Genomic DNA, 23,214 nt, shown 5'->3' with positions numbered 1-23,214 from the left:
TTTAAAGCATTATTTAATAAAAGTGGATTTTATAAAGGGGCGGCACGGTGGCGCAGTGGCTAGCGCTACTGCCTCGCAGTTAGGGGACGCGGGTTCGCTTCGCGGGTCCTCCCTGCGTGTAGCTTGCATGTTCTTCGTAGGTTTTCTCCCACAGTCCAAAGACATGCAGATTAGGTTCATTGGCGATCCTAAATTGTCCCTAGTGTGTGCTGGGTGTGTGTGTGCGCGCCCTGCGGTGGGCTGGCGCCTTGCCCAGGGTTTGTTTCCTGCCTTGCGCCCTGTGTTGGCTGGGATTGGCTCCAGCAGACCCCCTGTGACTCTGTAATTAGGATATAGCGGGTTGGATAATGGATGGATGGATTTTATAAACAATGGGTGAGTTGATGTTTCCATCTCTTTGTCTGCCCACTGTGAAGTTCAGGGTTCATACTAATTTCTGATTTCATCTGTTTAGGTTTATAGTATTTGGTCTCTTTGTGATTCTTCATTTTCTTTTAGTCTTTTTTCTAGTTTGTCTTACAGGACAATATGGTGCATTTGACAAGGAGATCATTGGGGTAAGACTGCTACAGACATAAGGCCTGAAGGCAGTCTCATTCTGTAGGACTGTGGGAGAAGCAGAGAGAGACAAAATATATAGTTTTCATGGACAATTTATTTAAAATATATTGTATTTATTGAAAAAAAGGCATATAGACACATTATACATCACTAGAAAGCTGGGTATCATTGCCTTTTTCTCTTTTTTTTTCATTTTCAGGTATATTTGGGGAAATTAATAAAACTATATCTTGAATATACTCTGGGTTCCTTCAGATTATATTAAGCAGGTTCAGTAAACGGGTGGAGGGTGTTGCAGGCATCGTGCAACGTTCTTACTACAGTTAGAAAAGAATACACACCACTAATCCTGACACATCGCAGGCATAGTCAGTCATACAGAAACGATAGGAAACAGTTTACCATTACAGTGTTGAGAAAAGAAATATAATATCTTTTTATTTTGTGTGCCAAAATCAAAACTCAGTAGTTTTAAAGCAAATAACACATTTAAAGCCTATGTCACATTAGATGAGTTTTCCAGCAACTTCGGGTTTTAGCCTTCATTTACAGTACATAATCTTAGCCAGTCGGAGGCAGTTGGCAGCATGTTTCATGAAACCAGTCATCTAATGTTATATACCCAGTAACTGAGACCAATTAGTCTGTGACTGGCTAGGATAAAATCAGGATAAAAAACAGGTTTGATTTTCTCTTTGGTTAGAGGGACTCTTTGCATGTGAGAGTTTCAGCCGGAAATACAGTACATAAAATGCATTAATGAGGAATGCGAAACTTCTGTGTTTTGAACCCCTGGAAGAGAAGAGAAGAAAAGCTTCTCTGTCTGATATCTTGTGTTTTATCTACTAAAAACAGAATGGAGAAAAGAAAAAAGGGCACAGACTATGGCTGAATGTACCACAGCTATTAACGCTTGACACAGCACTGGCTTCATCAGGCAGCACAGGGACAGTGGACCTCACAGACAGAAGAGAAGCCCGTCTGTTTGAGGTCTCGTATTTTACATACCATAACAGAATGGAAAAAGTAAATAAAGGTCAACGATTGATGCTGAACTTTCTTCAGCTGCTAACACTTCATACAGTGCCAGCTCTGTCAGGATGTTTTGTTTTTCTCTCTGTCAGAAAAATAGTGAGCACATCTGTTCTGGAAAATTGGCGCTCGGTCAGTAAATGTGACATGGGCTACAATTTTCAGATGTGTAATTTGACATGGTGCAAGTAGCAGCCACAATCAGCAAATCTGACATACCTCACGACAAAAAGTTGTATGATGTGACATCAGTTTAAGGAGACTGATATTTAGCCTGTACCTTGCATGAAGTACTGCTATTTTCATAAGAGTTTTGCTTAAAAATCACTCCTTTATAATGTTTTATATAGCAACATTCAGTGCTAGCAAAGAACACTTTATCTACCTTGCTGTCTATCTGTCTGATTTATATGTAATTTGTGCACTCCATGCAATCCATCAGGCTTCTAAATTCAGTTTTTCCACTCACAGTCATAGGCATTCAGAGCCTGCCATGACAGCAGAAATAACACCAGAGAGTTTCCATCCCATCTTTGAGCAAGCTCATACACATTAATACATGGTCAGTTTACAAAGGCTAATCCTTGGCTGTGTAACACTGCACATACCGGCAATAAAGAATTAATATATAAAAGAACAGTAATACAGAAAAAAAATCCAAATAGACTGAAGTAGAAACTTTACATATAACTAACTCAATTATCCTGTCAGCCTCCACACTTAAACCAATTTACTTATTTTTATGAAAAACAAAGTCTTAATAAGTTGGCTGCCGTAGCCTTCTTCCTTAAAGGTTCAATTTTATTATTATTTATTTGGCTTATCTTTGTACCTTGTCTGCTGTTAGTTAGAGGCGATTCCAGCTAGAAATACCTGAATGCTTATTATCATTTTGGCCCTAAGAGATAAAAAATAATTAGTTTTCCCAAGCCTGTGGAATTGACTTGAAGACAGAAGATGAAAAATGAAAAGGAGGTCAAATAAAATTAACTGCCTTGAACTATGCGATAAAAATATTTCCTCAAGCTGTTATATCCTCAGTAGAGAGTGCTACCGTAAATGTCAGAGTGTTTCCTTTTAAAGGTTACCACTAAACACTATCAAGCTCTGATTGCTGTGTTTTTCTGAAGTAGATGTAGGTGTGTGTTTTTGTATACGTACAGTATTTGCTTTCCAATACCTTGAGATCGATAGAGAGATGTTTATGTTTAGTGTGAGGCAGCATGACACAGCAGTGGTGAGTGCTGCTGAATCATGGCTCCTTACACTTGGGTTCAGTTTCAAGCTTTGTTACTTTCTTAACTCTAGGCCCTCAAGTTTGCTTTCATACTCCAAATCTGTGCACCAACAGCTGATCAGCAGCTATAAATTGGACACAATGTGAAGAATGGCATCTTGTTCAGGGTTGGTTGACACCTTGCATTGCACATTGCTTGGATAGGCTTTAGCTACCTTTGGCACTGTACTAGAAGAAGCAGGATCAGAAAAAGGAAAGGAAGATAACAGCCATATACCTAACAGCACACCAGTAATAAATAAAGACAATTTAAAAAACAATTTCATTGAAACAGTAAAAGGACGGGATGGAGACTGGACAGAGCAGCAACAGAAATAACTGATGATCCTTTACAACTTAAAACTGAAGATACAAAAATAAAACAACTTTTTTTCTGCTGCATCATTTATAGTAGTCTAAGATCTAACTCAAAGATGCCATATACCAAAAAAGGCAAAACCATCCCTCAATGCAAAGAGACACCTGAAATGAAGTACATACACAGGGTAAAGGCCAGTCACTTTATTTATTACAGTGAAGTGGGAAGTAACAAATGACACATTACCCAGAAAGTGAGAAACACACATACCTCAGTGTTCCCCATTGCCCAATGTGATGTAAAAATAATACTGTTACATTATTATTAATAATCAAAATGACAATAATTACAATTACTTTAAAAAACATGAGGAAAACTATCAAGGTGCACATGTGCAACAGTATAACCTCTAACTCACAAATTTGAATGGTTTAGAATCAAACTAAATGTTTTCAGGTGAAAAAATAATTTATTAAAATATAATATAATAATGTTTAAATATTATTTACACCATATGATTTCCTGGAAATTATGGAAGGATATGGTTAAGACCATTATAGTAATGCTGTAGTCATTTAATTATTTGCAATTAACAAAGAGACATATTAACAGATTTTGCAGTAAATTAAATAACAATATTATATACAAAATTAAGTATTTTCCTAGTATTGAAAAAATTGTATAGCCTAGTTACATATTTCTTATGCATATACATATTGCTTATTAAGCTATTGTGTATTCAGCTCTGCCCTCATAGATATTCTGTGTGTCTGTCTATCAATGTATCCATCTTGAATGCTACCTTACTCATATACAATATCTATATGTCCGGTTTATATCTACTGTAACTTGTGTAATTCATGGAACCCACCAGTTTTCTAAATGCAGTCTATTTCTAGTCTGAGCCACAAGCAGTAAGAGCCTGTTATGACCATACTAGTCGGAGGGCCAGGGTGGGTTCATTGCTACTTTTGGTTTTTTTATTCTGTAAGACTGGCAGAGTGGCCTATTAAGGACCACTTTGGCCATCTCTTTTTCTGCCTACATACTGAGCAAAAATATCACTTTTACCTGCAGATCAGCAGAAATATAATTTTCCTTGCTTTTTGTAAGCAACTAAAGTATTTGTTACACTAACTTAAATAACTAGCTTTAACTATCTCCATATAAAAAGAAGGTGTTGTTATTTTTTTAAGAATATCTTATTGACGTAGTATTCATAACACATTCACATAATGCAGGAAAATGTATATGCTTCAGTCTATAATAAATGTTTTAGTTTTTGCTTTATAAGCCGACAACTGATGCTTGGTGCGGTTTGACTGAGAAGGAACAAGATCAGATTACTAGCTAATTTTGGATGGATGTTGACAGCTTGCACTTTAATGAGCTAATTACATTCTTGTTTGTTAGAAAATGTACAGCCCCATTTTTTTACATGGTCTACATTTTGCATGGTTACTGCTGAGTCACATTTTAACTGTTTCTTTTTTCCTTGCTTTCTTGTTTTGGGAATGACTTATACTGAAATTAGTATGTACAGCTTTTATATTTTGTGTCATACCATCATGTAGAAACACCCCTTAATCATGTGTTTCAAAATGTGTTTATATATTGAAACAACACTGCATCAGTCTTCATTGCTATATCAAATATTGTTTAAAATAATTTAAGAACTGTTTAAGCCAAGTTTACTTTTACATTTATTTTCTACATAATTGTTTTCTAATAAATGTATTTGTCATTCAAGAGCAAGGACATGAGCTTGGCATAATGGACTACTACCATGTATATTGATTCAAATATTTGGTCCTGAATATTTCATGCTGCTGTGGAATTAAGAAGTGAACAGGCTTTCTAAATGTTTTTAATGTAATTATTTCCAAGTAATTTTGTTTAAAAGAGTGGAAATTTAATTTTGTAGCTTTCCCAGGTGCCACTCACATACAAAACAAAGCACAGTAGTAGTCTAAAAACAGGTAAGGACTGCTTAGTAGTCAGGATTACCAGGATCACTTAGCAAGTGATTTTTTTTTCCTAGCATTGGGCCCTTTGCCATGTGGCATTAATCAGGCAAAGAATTCTACCACTACATGAATCAAGAAGTGATGAAGATCTTGCACAAGACAATACTGTATGCAAGTAGCAGTTACTGCCTATTAAATTATCCTGAACCTGGTGGATCAAGAATTGCAAGTCCATTATCTGTTTAAAATTGCACCATGTATCCAGTTCTGTGATATATCCTAAATCTGCTTTATTCAATTTATTTTTTTTAAATGTTTGTCACAATAAAGTAGCATTATAGCATATCTCAGTGCTAAATATGATGCATTAGAATTAATTGGAAGACATACAGGTTAGGTGGCATTGTTAAATAGGCCCTAGATTGTGTGTGTGTGTGTGTGTGTGTGTGTGTGTGTGTGTGTGTGTGTGTGTGTGTGTGTGTATTTATATGTTCAGCCTTTGATGGACTGGCACCCTGTCCAAGAATTTTTCCTGCCCAATACTTGCTAAATGGGCTTTAGCTTCCCTGCTCCCCTGACTTAGATAAGTATGATAGGAAAATAGATGGATGGATTGAGATTAATGAAGAACAGTTGATTCAAGCAAAAAGTAAATGTTGGTCTTCAAGAAGAAGTAGATAAAAAAACAATTCAATATCAGACCAGCTTGCCGACCTATGTTTGCAGTTAGTGGTTGAGGTACTGAAACAAAATAACTATTGTGTGACAGTCCGGGTTAGCTCCACACTCCTCAGCAGCTTCTGGGAGCCATTTGAACCTGGAACCATTTATAACGTACGAAATGATGAGCTGGGCAAATAAGGATACACATAGTCATTAAGGGTAGGTGCAAGTGCTTAGTGTTTTTATGTCCAAAAGTGCAATCTATAAAAATCCATTGCATATTGTGGAGGATAGCAGCAACAATTCAAATATCCAATTAAAACACTCATTCAATTCTAGATAAAGCCACCCCAGCACTGAATTATCCCTCTTCCAGTCCAGTGTGTCTTTCACTTCAAGTCTCTCCAGCTAACCCCCGTGGGTGTTCTGACTGGCCGAGATGGCAACAGCTATGACCACCTCCCCCATCTCCCATACTGCCTGCCTCGACTGGCATTCTCCAGCATATACACAGCAAGACCTCCATCTTTCCATACGTGACCATGGCATTATCCGTATCTCTGGGAGGTTCGTTCCATGTCCCCATTCACTTTGCTCTGCTTGTGGGGACCAGTCACTGTGTCTCCTTCAGTCTGCATTTCCCACTTCTGCTGCCATCTGGTTTCCTCACAAATGTTAACCTCTGAACTGTCCTCCTCACTCTTTTCTTTCTTTCTTTCTTTCTGTCATCTTTTCATTGTCCCTCCTGATTTTGCTGTGCAGGTGCCCTTTATTGTACCAATTGGGTGCAGGTGCTGTCATGACCTACTTGAATGCGTGATCAGCCAAGCACCCCAGTCAACCTTGGAGCAGCACCTACACATTCCCACATGCACCTGCACCCTCCTAGAGCCTGCACACTCCAGCCAGGACATCCAGTTATTTATTTAAAATTTGCAACGCCACAAACCTCTCTCTTCACATACTACCTAACTAGCTTAATAGACTGAAAGGTCAGTCTTCTGTGTTTTGTCAAAGCTATGTTCAAATCTGGTTTAAAAGGATATCACCTTTTAAAGACAAATGAAACTTTTCCTCTGTAGCTTGTGTTTTGTTCTGTAGTACATTCTACTGGAATGACACATTTCCAGGAAAGAAGGTGTCCCAATTTTAACAGTTTTGTTAACTTGATCTACTGTTCTAGACTGTTTCCAACCTTGTCCACTGGATTTTGTTATTGATATCTACTATTTTCACTTTACCTACACATATTATAACTGTTGCATGGTCAGAATTTAACAGACTTGCATATATTAGACATTACTAAACTTGATTTAGATATCCCATAACAACTTGAGAGCAATTCCTGGCTATGGACTTGTATGAATTTGTGTCGGGTTGTCTGTGGATACAATAACTCAAAAAAGGTGTCTGAATGAAACTTGGCACCATTATTTGCATTGTAAAACGTAAGAAGCTCATTATTTTAGAGCACAATTGCTCCAGTACATTTTGTTCCACATAACTAAATTCAAAATTATGATGTGGTCAAAATTTCAAGATGTTAGATTTATATATGGTACATAAAATCTGGTGCTTCATATATCCCCGTATGAGACTCTTGAGTGTCCATGTCAACAAATAATATAAAAATGTTAAATTACATATAGAACACTAGCCATAGTGCACAATTTTATAAAATTAATATTATTTGTAAGAATTACATGAAGCAGGTTTCTTGTTCAAACAGTGCTAGCTTCCATTTCTTAAAGATATGCTCATTACATTTTCCATACTATAGCTTGTGGTCAAGAAACAAACATAGATGATTCTATTCCCCCACAGTCTCAATTATGGGATGCTAACCACTTTCCTGAAAAAAAAGGGTTTGTGCTAACATCAAATTGATGGCACACATAGGAACAATGCACAAAATGATGCCAACTGTGCAAAACATATTAAACAAAATGGTAGCAACATCATAAAGAATAATGTTAAGAAAAACAAAAATGAAAAATATTATAGATTATAATAAATGAACTTGACAGAAAGAAAAAAGACATTTTCAAACTAAGCTTACAGCCCAGACTGTCTCTAACCAACCTGTATGAAACTGACTCAAGCAGTAAAATCTGTGGAGTTGATGAGCTATCTGCTTGGCTGATAATCTGTACAATGGATATTATAAAAGATACAATGTAGATGGGAAAACAACAGCCCTAATAGGGGCTGTGAGTCTTTGAGTTTACTGTGTACATACATGCTGAGAATTCATGAAGTAATTATTTAACAACATATTGGCAAAAACTGCATATCTTGTGTATGTTTTGAGCTACAGACCATGAAAAATGTGAATTATGTGACAAGTGTGATGAGAGTGTTTTTTTTTTTTTTCTTTTTTACATGAACATTTTTCACAGAGTTTGCCACTACCCAGCATTGGTCACGTACTAATCCCATTCTATGAGAATCTCTAATTACATACTTTCCAAAAAAACATGAGATTAGCAATTTTTTTCTCCCAGTAAGCAGTAAGTTTAAAAAAAAGTAATTTTTGGTTGGAGTATCCTTTAAACATGTTCTGCTTTCCTCGCATGACAGTACAATTCAATAACAAAAATAGCATTTTAGGCTTCCTTGGTCTTTATGTTATTGAATAAAGTCATTAATATTATATTACAGCATTATTTTCTACACTTTTTTCCATTGGTAGTTACTACCTGTCCCATAGTGTGTGAGTACTGTATTATAAGGTGATTAAAATTCAACAAACAGAATGCTTGCATGTCATTTGGTGCCCTGTAGGTATTTGTTATCACATTCAGTAGCAGTATAACAGCATTCACCACCGCCTGATAAGCACATTGGTGCTTATCTAAATATTGCTAGGTACTCTTTTAAATATGATTTCTTCTAGCAATATTTTCAGAACTCCAACAATAATAATTATTCTGAGATATTCTGGCAACCTTCAGCATTGCCTAAGTGGTCTCTTCAGAAATGCAGATTACATTGGTGGATTTCAATAACATAAAACACACTTCTTGTTCAGAGAAGACTAAAATTAAAATAAGAAAAAAAAAATCCAGCAAATTGTTCAGCACAATACTGCTAATCCTTCACTTCTTGAATCTGTTTTTTGTAAGCATTATTATTTGTTGTGGTCTGTAGGAAGTGGTGTATGCTCACAGCAGACTCTAAATCAAGGAAGGCAAATACATAAAGGCAAGGGATACATAATAATGAAAATATAATAACAGCAAGATGCATATTTAAAAGAAAAGAACCTGGACCTTACTATTCCTGTTGATGCCTCACCAGTGTGTTATAAAGCTTGAGCATAACATCCTTGGACTTATACTCCACACATCGTACTATATAACTTAACGTTCTGTCAGACTTCTTAAATGCTTCTGAACACTGTCGGGAAGTTGATAGTATAGAGTAGAGTACACTATGACTCCTAAATTCTTCTCATAAGGTGTACTCTCGATTTTCCGACCACCCATTGTGTATTCAAACCTAACATTTTTACTTCCTATGTGGAATACTTTACATTTACTGACATTAAATTTCATCTGCCACAAATCTGCCCAAGCCTGTATGCTATCCAAGTCCTTCTGTAATGATATAACAGATTCCAAATTATCTGCTAATCCACCTATCATGGTATCATCTGCAGGCTTAACCAGCTTGTTACTTATATTCCTGTCCAAATCATGTATATATATATATATATATACTTTGTATATATTTATTAAAAATGCCAGCAAAACAAAGATAACTTTGTGTTTACCTGGAAATTTGCCGGACCTATGTTAATCCTTTTATGCTCACTCCTAGCATTCCTTCTCTTAACTCATTGGTCTCTCCTGTTTCTGCTAGTGGTACTTTTGCCACCACAAGACGCTGCAATTCCAAGTACAACCAGAATGTTGTCAGGAGGGCCTTATAAGTCTTTGCCTGGAACTCTTTCTTAGGGCAAGACTACTTCCTACTTTAATGATTAGGGAAGTTCTAGAAAATCATAAGCCTCCATCCTTCTGTTAAAGAACCAGGCAATCTGACTATCATAATACAATGAAGGGAAATACTGTATATCTCTCTATTATAAAAAGAAAACTTGTGATGAGACTTTTTGGAGAAGAGACATAATCTTTTGAAGAGAGACATTTCAGAGAGACACTTTAACGTCCTGCGACACAATCAAGTCACGTTATGCTGACATCCTTTGGAAGAAAGTCCCGTGAGACGGTGACCTTTGCGAGTCACACCCTACATTTTTAAACAAAATCACGGTACTAAAATTCGAAAGTATCCAAAAAGAGAGTAAAAATCGTATTAGCGCGGAAATTATTACTCTGTGAAATAAGGGAAAATGATAATCATACCAGACCAAGTGGACTTGAAAACCTAGCAGGTCCAAGCTGTGTCACAAATAAAAGACAAAGACAAGAAGACAAAGTATGCCACGATATATACATGCAGAGCAGGTCAGAGATTATGAAAGCATTGGAATTCAAAAGGAACAAAAGAAACGGCACAATACTAATGGAAAGTTACAGCTTATGAAAGTACACTGTAAAAAATAATACGTTAAAATTACTTAAAAAAAAATAAAGCAACAAATTACAAGCAATGTTTTTGAGTAGATTTAATATACTGCACTATTGAGTAAACTTAATTTATTATTAACTCAAATTTAGCTAAAATAAATGAGTTTGATTAAATATAAGTAGTGGCAAAAATGGTTTCATTTTACTCCGATTTTCATTTGAATTACAGTACTCAAAAAACGTGAGTATGCAATGCTGGACAGTAATGACTGTATAACAAATACATATAAAAATCCATATATCTTTATTTATTTGAACATACACAGATAGTCACAACAACGGAGTTATATTTTCAAAGGAAAATTAAATCAAATGTCTGAGGATCATTTTTACTGAATTACTGACATTCAAATGTCAATGAAAATGTTCTTTTCTTTTTTTAAACTTTCTTCAAAAAGTATATCTCAATTAAATAATGTCACAGGAATGAGTGGTAAACAGGAATGAAACAGAAAGTGGAAGAGTGAAATCCTCCTCCTCTTCAAACATGTCCTGAATTTACACCAACATATCCTCTTAAATGAATGGCCGCCTTTTCACTACTTTTCAGTATGCGATAGCAAAAATCCTGAAATAAAATAGGACATTGGAAATCAAACATCGCTAAATAAATCACAGTGTTAAAAATTAACCAGAAAATACGTGGCCTATGTAGAACACTAATTAAATAAGAGGTCAAATAATACCGTGACAGTTAGGCAAACGTCTTTATATGTTGTTTACAGATAGTAGTTTAGGACAAACGCCATATCGTTCTCAAACTTATCTCAAAGTGTCATTTTATTTTTCTGTGTAAAATAAAAGTTTTAAACGATAAAAAAAACATATGAACATATATAACTATCCGAGAAATATGCTTGCTTTTTAAAGCAAATCAACGAGGTAAGTTGTTAAAAAGACGCTACCTTGCCCGCCATGTTTCCCACATGAAGGGAAAGGTTTCGTGAAAACAACAAATGCTTACGTCTGTAACTATATGAAATGAAATACTAGTTATTCATTACTGAATTAATATGCTTTATACTTGCACATTCATAGTAAAATAGCTCTTATTATGGATAAGCGTTAACAGCTGAATGCGTTGTCGTAAAGACCAAGAAATCGATGTGAGAGGAAGTGCCCCATCATTAAATTTAACTTAACTTAAATGTGTTCAATTCACAGTATAGTTTTTTTACTTAGAATAAGTTATAAAAAATGTTTACATTTTAAGAAAAATAATAAGTTACATTATTCTTATTTTTTTATTGAATTAGAATTAAATAACCAAGGAAAGGGGTAAAACCCATTTTTATTAATTAAGGTAATGATTATTTTGCGTATAGTTAGCTATTTTTTATTATTATTTTTCACACATGCAAGATTTACTTTTTACAGTGCAGTAAAATTCAAAAGTGTCAAAAAATTGATAGTAAAGATTGCATTAGTGCAAACAAACGAAAATTATTACTCGGTGAAATAATGGAACAGCGAAAAGAGATCGAAAATATGGACATAAGTGATATGTCAGAAGTATGTAGATATTGAAAGGCTTTAAAGTTTAAGTCTGAGACATGTAGATCGCATAATTCATGTTGCCATCAGGGAAAAGTACAGTAGTGTTGTTTTGCAATGAAGAAGCATATCCGCGTGAATTAAAAGATTTGTTGTTTGGTGAAAGTGAAATCCACAAACAGTACAGGTAAAATATACACGTCTAAAATAACCTTTTCACATTCGCATCATTCAGTGCACAAAACGTAGATTTACACAATAATGGATCATACCCTATGAGAATCTATGGTTCCGCAAAAAATAAAGCTACAAGTTTAAATTCAAAGAAACCACAATTCGGTCAGGTGTATATTTATGATCACAGAGAAATGATGCAGCATAGCATCAAAAGAGTTAAACGATTGGACATAATAGAAATTATACAGCCAATAATGGATACAAATCCATACATCCAAAAGTATCACACTTTACACGAAATTTATCTGCAAAACATGGACAAAGAAATTTGCTTGGATTTCTATATGAATCCAAAAGATCACAGTCGCATTTATAATTAATCAACATGTGGCGAATTGTCAGCAATAATAATTTCCAAAGACAGAGATATCAAAGACAGAGTAGATATTCATGTATATGCAAAAGCAAAGCACGATTTGTCATTTCTGTCAAATAAATCGCCACATTCCGAACCTTTACTCTTTCCATTGCTTTTCCCAGATGGTGAAACAGGATGGTTGTAAAATATGAAACAAACACATTCAGATAAACAAATATCACCCACACAATTTTTCGGGTCAAAATTAGAAATACGTTACAATGTATGTAACCCACTTCTGTCATCTCAATGTTTAGCACAATTTAACATTATTAATGTGTATCTAAAAGTCAAAGCTAATCAACTCTTCTTTATTAAATCGAGTCAAGTACAACTTAGAATGGAAGAATGCAAGGTCTTATTAATCACGTTCAAAATTCAAATATCAGTATTTCAGTGTGTTCAGGGGCAACTGGGCGACAGACAACTCGGCGAAAGACAATTCGCCAAAAGGTCAACTCGGCAACACCCTTTACCAGTTAAGTAATAGGTTGAAAGAGATTTTTTAATGATATTTATATGACAACGTAGGGCGCCGGAAAAATCCACAGAATCGCCTGCTTTATGAGAGTCCTAATATGTTGAGAGTAAAGATATTCCTTAAGCCATACTCGCTTGTTACCTTTTGAATTCTAAATATCGTTGTCATACGATTACAATCAATACAATTTATATAAAGGATTAGCAATTTTGGTTGCAGAAGATAATGTAAGATACAGTTTGTTCCATCTGCAGAATAAAGTTTGTTCGTCAATTATGTAAATTAATTTTCAACATTTTAAATCAGGTTGTCATTTAAATATAATTAAAAAATCTCTTTGAACCTAACCATTACCTAACTGGTAAAGGATGTCGACGAGTTTTATTTCGCCATGTCGTTTCTTCGCCTTGTTGTCTTTCGCCAAGTTGTCTTTCACCGACTTGTCTTTTCAGCGGGTTGTCTTTCGCTGAGTTGTCTTTAGGACAAGTCTTTTCGCCAGTTTGTCTTTTGCCTTGTTGTCTTTCGCCAAGTTGTCTTTTCGCTGAGTTGACTGTTGCCCAGTTGCCCCTGAATGCACCATAACAGTTCAGTGATGAGATATGCAATTAGACAAGGTTAGTTGTATTTAAAATTGGTAGAATTATTTCTAACATGTAAAATTTTAACAGGTGACAAGAAAGGTAATGTAGTATATATTCCATGAATAACATTAAACACAAAAGGAGACCATGATATTGCCATTCGTATTAAAACATTTACATTTTCCTATAAGAATTGCTTTTGCAATAACAATTAACAAATCACCAGGACAAACATTCAAAAAAGTCGATCTATTTATAAGAGAGAAAGAAACGATATTCACTTACAGGCAGTTATATGTTGTTATATGTTTATCACGATGAAAGACCAAACAAGGAATCAAAATTCAATGCGATCTTGAAGAAAACTTAATTCGAAATATTGTTTTTACCTACGTTTTAAAGTAAAAGTGAACATAATGCATATGTAACAATTCCCATGAAAAAAATCAATGTCTTCAAATTGTATTTCTGGTTAAACAAACCCGAGGGTTGGCAAGCGAAGCGAGCAGCAGGCAGAGCCCCGTAGTACTAAAATATAACTCTCTCTTATGCTATCTATTATGCTTCCCCTTGTACCCTATGTTCTGGACTTACATTGGTGAACCAGGAATCACTTCATCTGGAGCTCCATAAACAATAATGGGACATAGTGCTTCCTAACAGCAGTGGCCTATTGTCAGTGGTAATGCTATCACTGCCATTGTACCCTCGAGTCTATAGGCTATCTTACATTATGGCAGTGTTGTTGCAATTACAGCCTCTCTCCCAGGCCCACTTTTATGCTGTAAAAATGCTGTAAAAAAACATCAGATTGGTTAATCACAATCGTTTCAATGCATTTCTTTGCGGTGGTATTTTGCTCATCATTAGATATCAAGGTGCTTATTTCAGAAATGTATTTGGTAAAGAAGGGCTGCTTTGATAATGTTTCAGATGTTCCATTTACAGTACTGTTATGAGGGACATTGAGCACAGTCTTAATCCCCTGCCTGCTAGTTCTAGTGTTACTTGAGAAAAACATTCCGCTGTCAGTATCAAAGGCTGCTACTGTCTCTATGAAGAAATTCTAATTTTAGCCCACCCTTACATCTTATACAACTACTGGCATCTGAAAAATATTATCATTCTTTAATCAATGGACATTTGTTTGGTCTCCCCAAATTTTGCTTTACTTCTCAGAGTTGTGCCCTGTAATAGGAGGGGTTCTGGTGACAGCCCTCCACATTAACATAAAACCAAGTGTGTTAAATGAGATTACAGGAGTGTAAAATAAACAAAAGATGGGAGTACATGGGGATAATGCAAAGTATCAACATAAAAAAGAACAGAACAAAAACATACTGCAGTTCTGGGCCTATATACCTACCAATGGATGCGCAACACTTTTTCATCTCCCATCTCCCTTTTGACTGTGTCCTGTTCATTTTGACAGTAGAGCATTTTTCTCAAACTCTGCTTTTGACTTCAACAATAGAGACACCTGACTAGACTTCCTTGGCCACATGTTACTGTCTTTCAGGCAGGTGGTCCAACACCTCTTGACTGCCATCTTCGACTTACTCTTAATATGGAGATAGGTATCTCAGAACCCCAGTATTTCCCTTATTCTTAACTAGACTTTATTCTACCTTATGCATTCATAGGTAGGCAGCTCCTCGTCTAAATATCTTGCCAGCTAGAAAGCCCTTTATAATGCATTTTCATATTTGCATTTAATGTCCCTTTTTTGTAATTATTTTTTATTGATGTCAAAAACAAATAGTAAAGTCAACAAAAAATAAAAGAAGTCAAGCAAAATGACACCTTTTATTGGCTAACTAAAAAGATTACAATATGCAAGCTTTTGATGCAACTCAGGCCCCTTCTTCAGGCAAGATGTAATAAAAAAAAGAAGGTAAGTAAACCCCTGAACAAGGTCAACACGCTCTCCACAAACAAACACTCTGCTGATGGATGTGCCCAAGAGGTCATTAAAGGCCCTGGATCTTGGTTTTTATTCAGGACATTCGCAAGCCCAGACACTCTTTGACTCCTCACTCAGTCTCTCGAGCGCCACGATCAAAGCCTCCATTGACTCCGTAAAGATCACATCTTCGTCAGCAAAGTCAAGATCCATGAATCTTTCTTCATCAACTGATGTCCCCTAGCCGCTGGACCCCACAACCTTGCCCAACACCCAGTTCATACAAGCATTGAACAGAGTAGGAGCAAGAACACACCCCTGACGAATCCCAGAATCAACTGGGAAAAACACAGAAGTCCTGCCTCCACTCTGCACAGTACCAGTGTACAGGCCGGCCATGATATCCAGCAACCTCAAGGGGATCCCACGAACCCTCAGGATGTCCCACAGGGCAGCTCGATTAACTGAGTCAAACAACTGAGTAACAATAGTGCCAAGTACGTATAATAGTTTTGATATCAGGTGTTTAAAATATTATATCAGGTTACAGTTACAAAAAGAGTAATTAGCTTAGATTAACTTCAGTAGTTGGTTAACGTTACTGATTTAGTCAATGCCTAATTGCTATATGTGGTCATTGGAAGGACAAAATTAAATTTAGATAAATAAGTTAAGTGTGTGTGATACATTCACAAGTTCATTTTCTAAACATCTAAATATTCAGCTTCATTTTGCCCCTCTGTTTTCTGCATTCAGCAAGTTTATTAAACACATTCAGAAGTAGTCGCTGTAGTTTTCATTTTATTATTATTGGTAGTAGTAATATTTTATATATTATAATTAGTAGTAGTATTTGTATTTAGTGGTAGTGGCAAAATTGTTGTTATATCACATGTCATAAGTGATACTTTTTGGATATATAAAGTAACAAAGTACATTGATATCATGGCCCTGACCATTATTTTTATTATTATTAATTACTAATTAGGCCTTAATTTACAAAGCAAACAAATCACTTGGTATATCAATGCCATCAAATACTATTAAAGTCCAAATCTATGGTTTTCCCTCTGGATTGCAGAAACCCTCTCAGTTACAGTTACATCTGCTGGGCAAAGTTATTCCAGACATATTTAATATTCTCTATGACACAAAAACATAGAAGCAGCTTGGCTATCATCATCATCATCAACTGAGACCATCCATAGAAGCTGTCTAATGATAACCTAATAGGTGACTTTGCCTCCAGAAAATGTAGATGTGTATACAACAAAGAGACTGAAGAAACCCTTAAACATTCACTACCAAGTTTTGATTAAAAAAAGGTATTTTTATTTTACTTTAAAAAGTTATAATTGTTTGTAATGTGAGTTTATTAATTATGTATATTTATTGTTCATATTGAAGCTTTTACAAGAAATTCAATATAGTGGATTTAGGGAGGGGCAAGTTGGGGAGAGAGAGAGTCTGGGTGATGGTAGGGTCTAGGAAGAATATTTCACTTAGGGTCCCAGTTTGGCTATGGGGGAGAATTAGCCTGGGGTATGGGGTAATGATATGCTGCACTGTTGAAACCAACACTAAAATTCTGTCACCTCCCCCCATAAAAAATGTAAAAACACAAACATAGCACATATAAACATGCTTGGAAAACTAAAAAAAAAAACACACTTTTCAGTCCATTATCCCTTGGTTTGCTTCTTTTACAAAATTTCCAGTATTATAGCGTAAGATCCTGCCAAACCTTTTCTGTTGTCTTGTACAGCCATTTTCTTTCCCTTACTGCCAGTGATCTACCCCATAGCTGCCACCATATTGTGATGTCTCATGCCCGTAGCCATGGGCACCAACCTTTACTGGAACATCAGTAGTCTTGTAACAAGATGAAGGGCAAGTGAGGTGATTGATAAGACTTTCTTTGCAAAAGTATTTCAGAAGTATATTCAAAAACAAAGAGTTGAAGTGATTATGTGCTTCAATAAATGACTCTTCTTAAAACAAATCATATTCATAAAAACCAGTGTCTTGTGGTGCTGCCGAAAAAAATACATCAATAAATCAATATGTTTCAAGTTCCAACAATACTCTCAAGATATTCCATAACTTTTCTCTCATTAGGATGTCATAACGGATCCCTTCTTATTTAGCCCACCGCATGCCGGCCTGCCACGTCCACTGGTAACCCATGGCAGCCAAACTACCATCTCTATCGGTAATAGCAGCTCCTGAACTGCCACCTCACTTGGTGCCCTGCAACCAAGTGAGGTGGCAGTTCAGGAGCTGCTATTACCGATAGATGGCGTCTTGCCTTTAACACAGATGCCACTACTTTGTGGATTATCCTGTCTGCTTCTTTCTGTGGCATTCTACTCTATGCTGTTTCCTAAAATCAGCAGATTTGACCATAGCTGCTCCTCAGAAACTCTAACCTGGTCATTGGTACTTCTCCCTAAGGTAAATCAACAGAGCTGACACTGTCTGTTGTCTCATCAGCGAATACCTCTCAGCCAAACTGATCTTCTGATGAGTCTTTGCAGTTGGTAATTATTGCTTAATCAGATATCTGCATGCATTTATAAAAAGGTATTAAAAGAAAACACCAGGTGTATAGCCTTTGGTTTACCATCAATCTGTAATTAAAAACAAAGATTAACAAGTAAATTAGTGGATATAAATTTGGATCTGATAACGCTGTGAAATGTACACTGTAAGATATTTTGTATATCAACAGGAATGGAACATAAGGTGCTTTTGAAATATTAGTGTGAACTATACACAAAAAGGTCTGTCCATCCATTTCTTTTCTAATAGATCATAGCCTATCATACCAACCTCTGGATGCAAAATAGAAACCAATCCATTTTACTGACTTTCGAGATGCCACATAACATACAGTGCATCTGGAAAGTATTCACAGCACATCACTTTTTCCACATTTTGTTATTTTACAGTCTTATTCCGAAATGGATTAAATTCATTTTTTTCCTCAGAATTCTACAAACAACACCCCATAATGACAATGTGAAGAAAGTTTACTTGAGGTTTTTGCAAATTTATTAATAATAAAAAACTGAGAAATCACATGTACATAAGTATTTACAGCCTTTGCTCAATACTTTGTCGATGCACCTTTGGCAGCAGTTACAGCCTCAAGTCTTTTTGAATATGATGCCACAAGCTTGGCACACCTATCCTTGGCCAGTTTCACCCATTGCTCTTTGCAGCACCTCTCAAGCTCCATCAGGTTAGATGGGAAGCGTCGGTGCTCAGCCATTTTAAGATCTCTCCAGAGATGTTCAATCGGATTCAAGTGTGGGCTCTGGCTGGGCCACTCAAGGACATTCACAGAGTTGTCCTGAAGCCACTCCTTTGATATCTTGGCTGTGTGCTTAGGGTCGTTGTCCTGCTGAAAGATGAACCGTTGCCCCAGTCTGAGGTCAAGAGTGCTCTGGAGCAAGTTTCATCCAGGATGTCTCTGTACATTGCTGCAGTCATCTTTCCTTTTATCCTGACTAGTCTCCCAGTTCCTGCCGCTGAAAAACATCCCCACAGCATGATGCTGCCACCACCATGCTTCACTGTAGGGATGGTATTGGCCTGGTGATGAGCGGTGCCTGGTTTCCTCCAAACATGACGCCTGGCATTCACACCAAAGAGTTCAATCTTTGTCTCATCAGACCAGAGAATTTTGTTTCTCATGGTCTGAGAGTCCTTCAGGTGCCTTTTGGCAAACTCCAGGCGGGCTGCCATGTGCCTTTTACTAAGGAGTGGCTTCCGTCTGGCCACTCTACCATACAGGCCTGATTGGTGGATTGCTACAGAGATGGTTGTCCTTCTGGAAGGTTCTCCTCTCCACAGAGGACCTCTGGAGCTCTGACAGAGTGACCATCGGGTTCTTGGACTCCACCCTGACTAAGGCCCTTCTCCCCCGATCGCTCAGTTTAGATGGCCGGCCAGCTCTAGGAAGAGTCCTGGTGGTTTCGAACTTCTTCCACTTACGGATGATGGAGACCACTGTGCTCATTGGGACCTTCAAAGCAGCAGAAATTTTTCTGTAACCTTCCCCAGATTTGTGCCTCGAGACAATCCTCTCTCGGAGGTCTACAGACAATTCCTTTTGACTTCATGCTTGGTTTGTGCTCTGACATGAACTGTCAACTGTGGGACCTTATGTAGACAGGTGTTTGCCTTTCCAAATCATGTCTAATCAACTGAATTTACCACAGGTGGACTCCAGTTAAGCTGCAGAAACATCTCAAGGATGATCAGGGGAAACAGGATGCACCTGAGCTCAATTTTGGGTTTCATGGCAAAGGCTGTGAATACTTATGTACATGTGCTTTCTCAATTTTTTTATTTTTAATAAATTTGCAAAAATCTCAAGTTAGCTTTTTTCACGTTGTCATTATGGGGTGTTGTGTGTAGAATTCTGAGGAAAAAAATGAATTTAATCCATTTTGGAATAAGGCTGTAACATAACAAAATGTGGAAAAAGTGATGCGCTGTGAATACTTTCCAGATGCACTGTAACTATATTTTAAACATCAGTTGGCATATTGGGTAACACTGCTGACTCAGCTCCCAAATCCTAGCTTCAGATTCTACTTGGGTGAATGCCTTTGTTGTTCTTCTCTAGGCTCTTTGATTTTCCTCCCATGTGTCAAAGATGTAGAAATTAGTGTTGATTCACAACTCTAAATTTGTTTTGTGGTACTGAGAGTGTGTTAGTCTTGCCTTCGACTGATGTTTCCAGGATAAAATCTGGCATCCTGTGTTTCTAGATTGAAATAGGTGAGCTTGGAAAATGAAGGGAACTAACTCAATGCTGGAAAATTCATGAAGAGGTGCAATTTACTTTCCTTACTGTATATGGAGAATAGTTCAGCATATCTACATGTTATAGTGGTGGTTGTTTTACACATTGTATTATGAAAAGATTCCTGAAGAATGGATGTCTAGGTTTTGTTGTTTCCCAAAAAGTTTTTTGTTCCTTCTTTAAATAAAAGTGATTTTTGGGTACCTTTTGGTAAGTTTGTTTCCTAAGGAAATAGACACTTAGAGAAAGGTGACTCAGAGCTGAAACAGAAAAGCATTCCCTTAATATGATTATTAGAATTAACAAGTGAAAAGCAGCCATGGAAAACTTAAGAGTCAGCACAGGTTGGTGCAATCAACAATCCTTCTATGCAGCCAAGGAAAGGATCAGCTTTAGAAAGGTTGACCTGCACTTTTGCTTGTGTGCTTCAATTCTATACAGTCAAAACAGAAAAAAAAAAAAAACTTTATTTACATTATTTGTTTAAACAATATTTTTCTTTTCTGTTATATTACTAGGACATTTGAGATGAAGGGCTGACTGATGTGTACTGAGATGTAACGTTGCTTAATGTCATAGACCAGTACTGTTAAACAATATTTTATTATCATTGCAGGTACCACTTGCCTAATTGCTCTATTATCTGACAAGGAACTGACGGTAGCAAATGTTGGAGACTCCAGAGGAGTGCTTTGTGATAAAGATGGGAATGCCATTCCTTTATCTCATGATCACAAGCCTTACCAACTGAAGGAAAGAAAACGAATCAAAAGAGCTGGTAAGTCAATTTCTTGTAGCAGTTGCACTTAATTAGCCATATAATGGTGGCAAATGACTAGGCTAAATGTGTCATCAAGACACAATACTTGCCATGACTGCAGCAGGTTGTCATCACAGCAGCAATGTTCAGTCTGAACACAAAAGCTACAAAAAAAAGTATATTAACAGCTGACTTTTACTGCTTTGTCTCAAGGTTCACATTTAGATAAACACAGATTCAGTTTTCTTTATTTTGTAGATCCCTTGTTGCACAGCGTACTGATGAAAAATAATTTGGATTGGTTTTATAACCCACTCCAGGCTCAGTGCTCTTCTTGATGTCCTCTGATCAAGACTGGATTAAGACCCTTACCCCTCCCCTCCCCGGTCCCAGAGTGTTGAAGCTCAAAAGGCCCCCTTTCACCTCACTTCTCTAGCTCACCAAGCACACACATACAGACAACATTATAAACAACAAATACTGTATATCAATATTAAATCATGTATTCAGTTTTTTTTTCATGTGTGTATTTCAATGAATATAGTACACTAACTGATAAGTGCAACATGACTTCTGAGGGAAATCAATGTTCTTCTGCTAACTCATTTAATGAAAATCTAAACATTTTTAAAAGAACTATGCCACTTTGTGACAAAAAAGTGATATGTAACTGAGGGTTCTGGGTTTGTGTATTTGTACCAAATAAAAAATAAAGTCTGTCAATTTGGGTTTTGCTTTGTTTGGTGCATCTTATTTCCTGCAGTGGCCTCATTATCCTCCATATTGTTGTTCCTGTTTGTGTTGGTGACTCCACTATCCTGTAGACTGTATATTAATGCAGTTATATCATCCCTCTCCTGACTATCTATGAGGTCCATCTCATTAGTCTCAACTGCAGTATTTATAGTTTGTTCAAAATTTTTTTTTTTTTTTTAATGTTGTGTAGTTTTCACCAAAACGGCATTTTTTGCATCTCTCTATTTTTTTTTCACTGCCCCATCCAATACACAATCTCATAACTCAGCAGCATCCCTACAGTTATTAGAATTCAAAATAAATATAGCTCTGGGAACAAAAGACTTCTTAAGCCTGTTGCTCTACACCCTTGGGGACCTAAATCTGTAGCCTGATGGCAACAAACTAAACTTTGGAAAAAGAATGGTGACTGTCTGAGAGAATATAGTCAGCTTCTTTCCAGCTTGTTTCTGATATAGCTCAATGAGAGAGGATTGCTACAAACAAAAACATTACTATTAATTTAAACAAAATTTTAGAAATGCTGTTTAGACAGTTTTTATTCTTGACCACTTTGGCATTAATCCTGAGTGTAACTCAGGCTTAGAATTTATGTTACAATGGTTAACTAGGAGTTATGCCTGGACTGACATTTAATGATGGATTTTACAGTGTTAAACCTAAATAATTCTTGGTACAGAAATTTGCTTCCATCTAATGGAGTAAATAACATCCTGCTGCTGCTGCAAAAAAAAAAAGAATATTTTTATGCTTTCTGCTTCTTTATAGTAACACTAAGGTATCAATATTATTGAATGGGTGGAACCTGGGCATAGAACTTGTGGTTTGATGGCAGGGTTGGCAGTCCAGCCACCGTAAAAACTTCAGGCAGCTCTGAAACGGCAAACAGGACAACTTTCTGCTCTCCCCGGGTGTAGCTGTGCTGCAGCCGCCCACGGGAAGGGTGCTCACATTATGAAGGGGATGGGGGGAAGACCTCAAGAGCCTCATCCATGATCGAGTCGAAACCGCTAGAGAGCCAATGGAGTTAGGACTGTTGGGGATCGGAACTGGTGTGGTGCTGAGGCATCATCTGCTGCATGGTAGCATTTGGGTCCTAATTCAAGGTGTCCCATCCATGTAGGTGCGTGGAATGTCTTGTCTTTCCACCATGATGACCATTGTCCTTTGCTGTAGGAAGAGCTCTGTAAACTCTGCTGTGGAGGATCGTCTCCTTCCGATTGCGCCCAATGCTACTTCTTTCAATGAGCAAATTATGAGCACTCTCTGGGGGGTGCTTTGTCTGTTGTCTCAGTGTATGTTCCGACCACGGTGTTTGATGTCTCGGTGAGAGAGGAGACATTCTGTTCACAACTTTGCTCAGTGATTGATGGGTGCCCATGAGGTGACACTCCTTTGGTCGTGAGTGACTTCAA

At 36.8% G+C, this 23,214-nt stretch overlaps 1 protein-coding gene across 1 annotated transcript in view; it reads left to right on the top strand.

Moving 5' to 3' along the window:
* Positions 1–23,214, top strand: part of ppm1lb (protein phosphatase, Mg2+/Mn2+ dependent, 1Lb) — a 230,829-nt gene that overhangs the window by 190,510 nt on the left and 17,105 nt on the right. The window contains exon 3 of the mRNA XM_039756664.1: positions 20,900–21,061. Within this exon, the coding sequence (XP_039612598.1) occupies positions 20,900–21,061 (162 nt within the window). The remainder of the gene's footprint in view (positions 1–20,899; positions 21,062–23,214) is intronic.

Source organism: Polypterus senegalus, chromosome 1, assembly GCF_016835505.1.
Source record: "Polypterus senegalus isolate Bchr_013 chromosome 1, ASM1683550v1, whole genome shotgun sequence".
NCBI classification, from domain to species: Eukaryota; Metazoa; Chordata; class Cladistia; order Polypteriformes; family Polypteridae; genus Polypterus; species Polypterus senegalus.
This window is presented reverse-complemented; position numbering and strand designations above follow the sequence as displayed.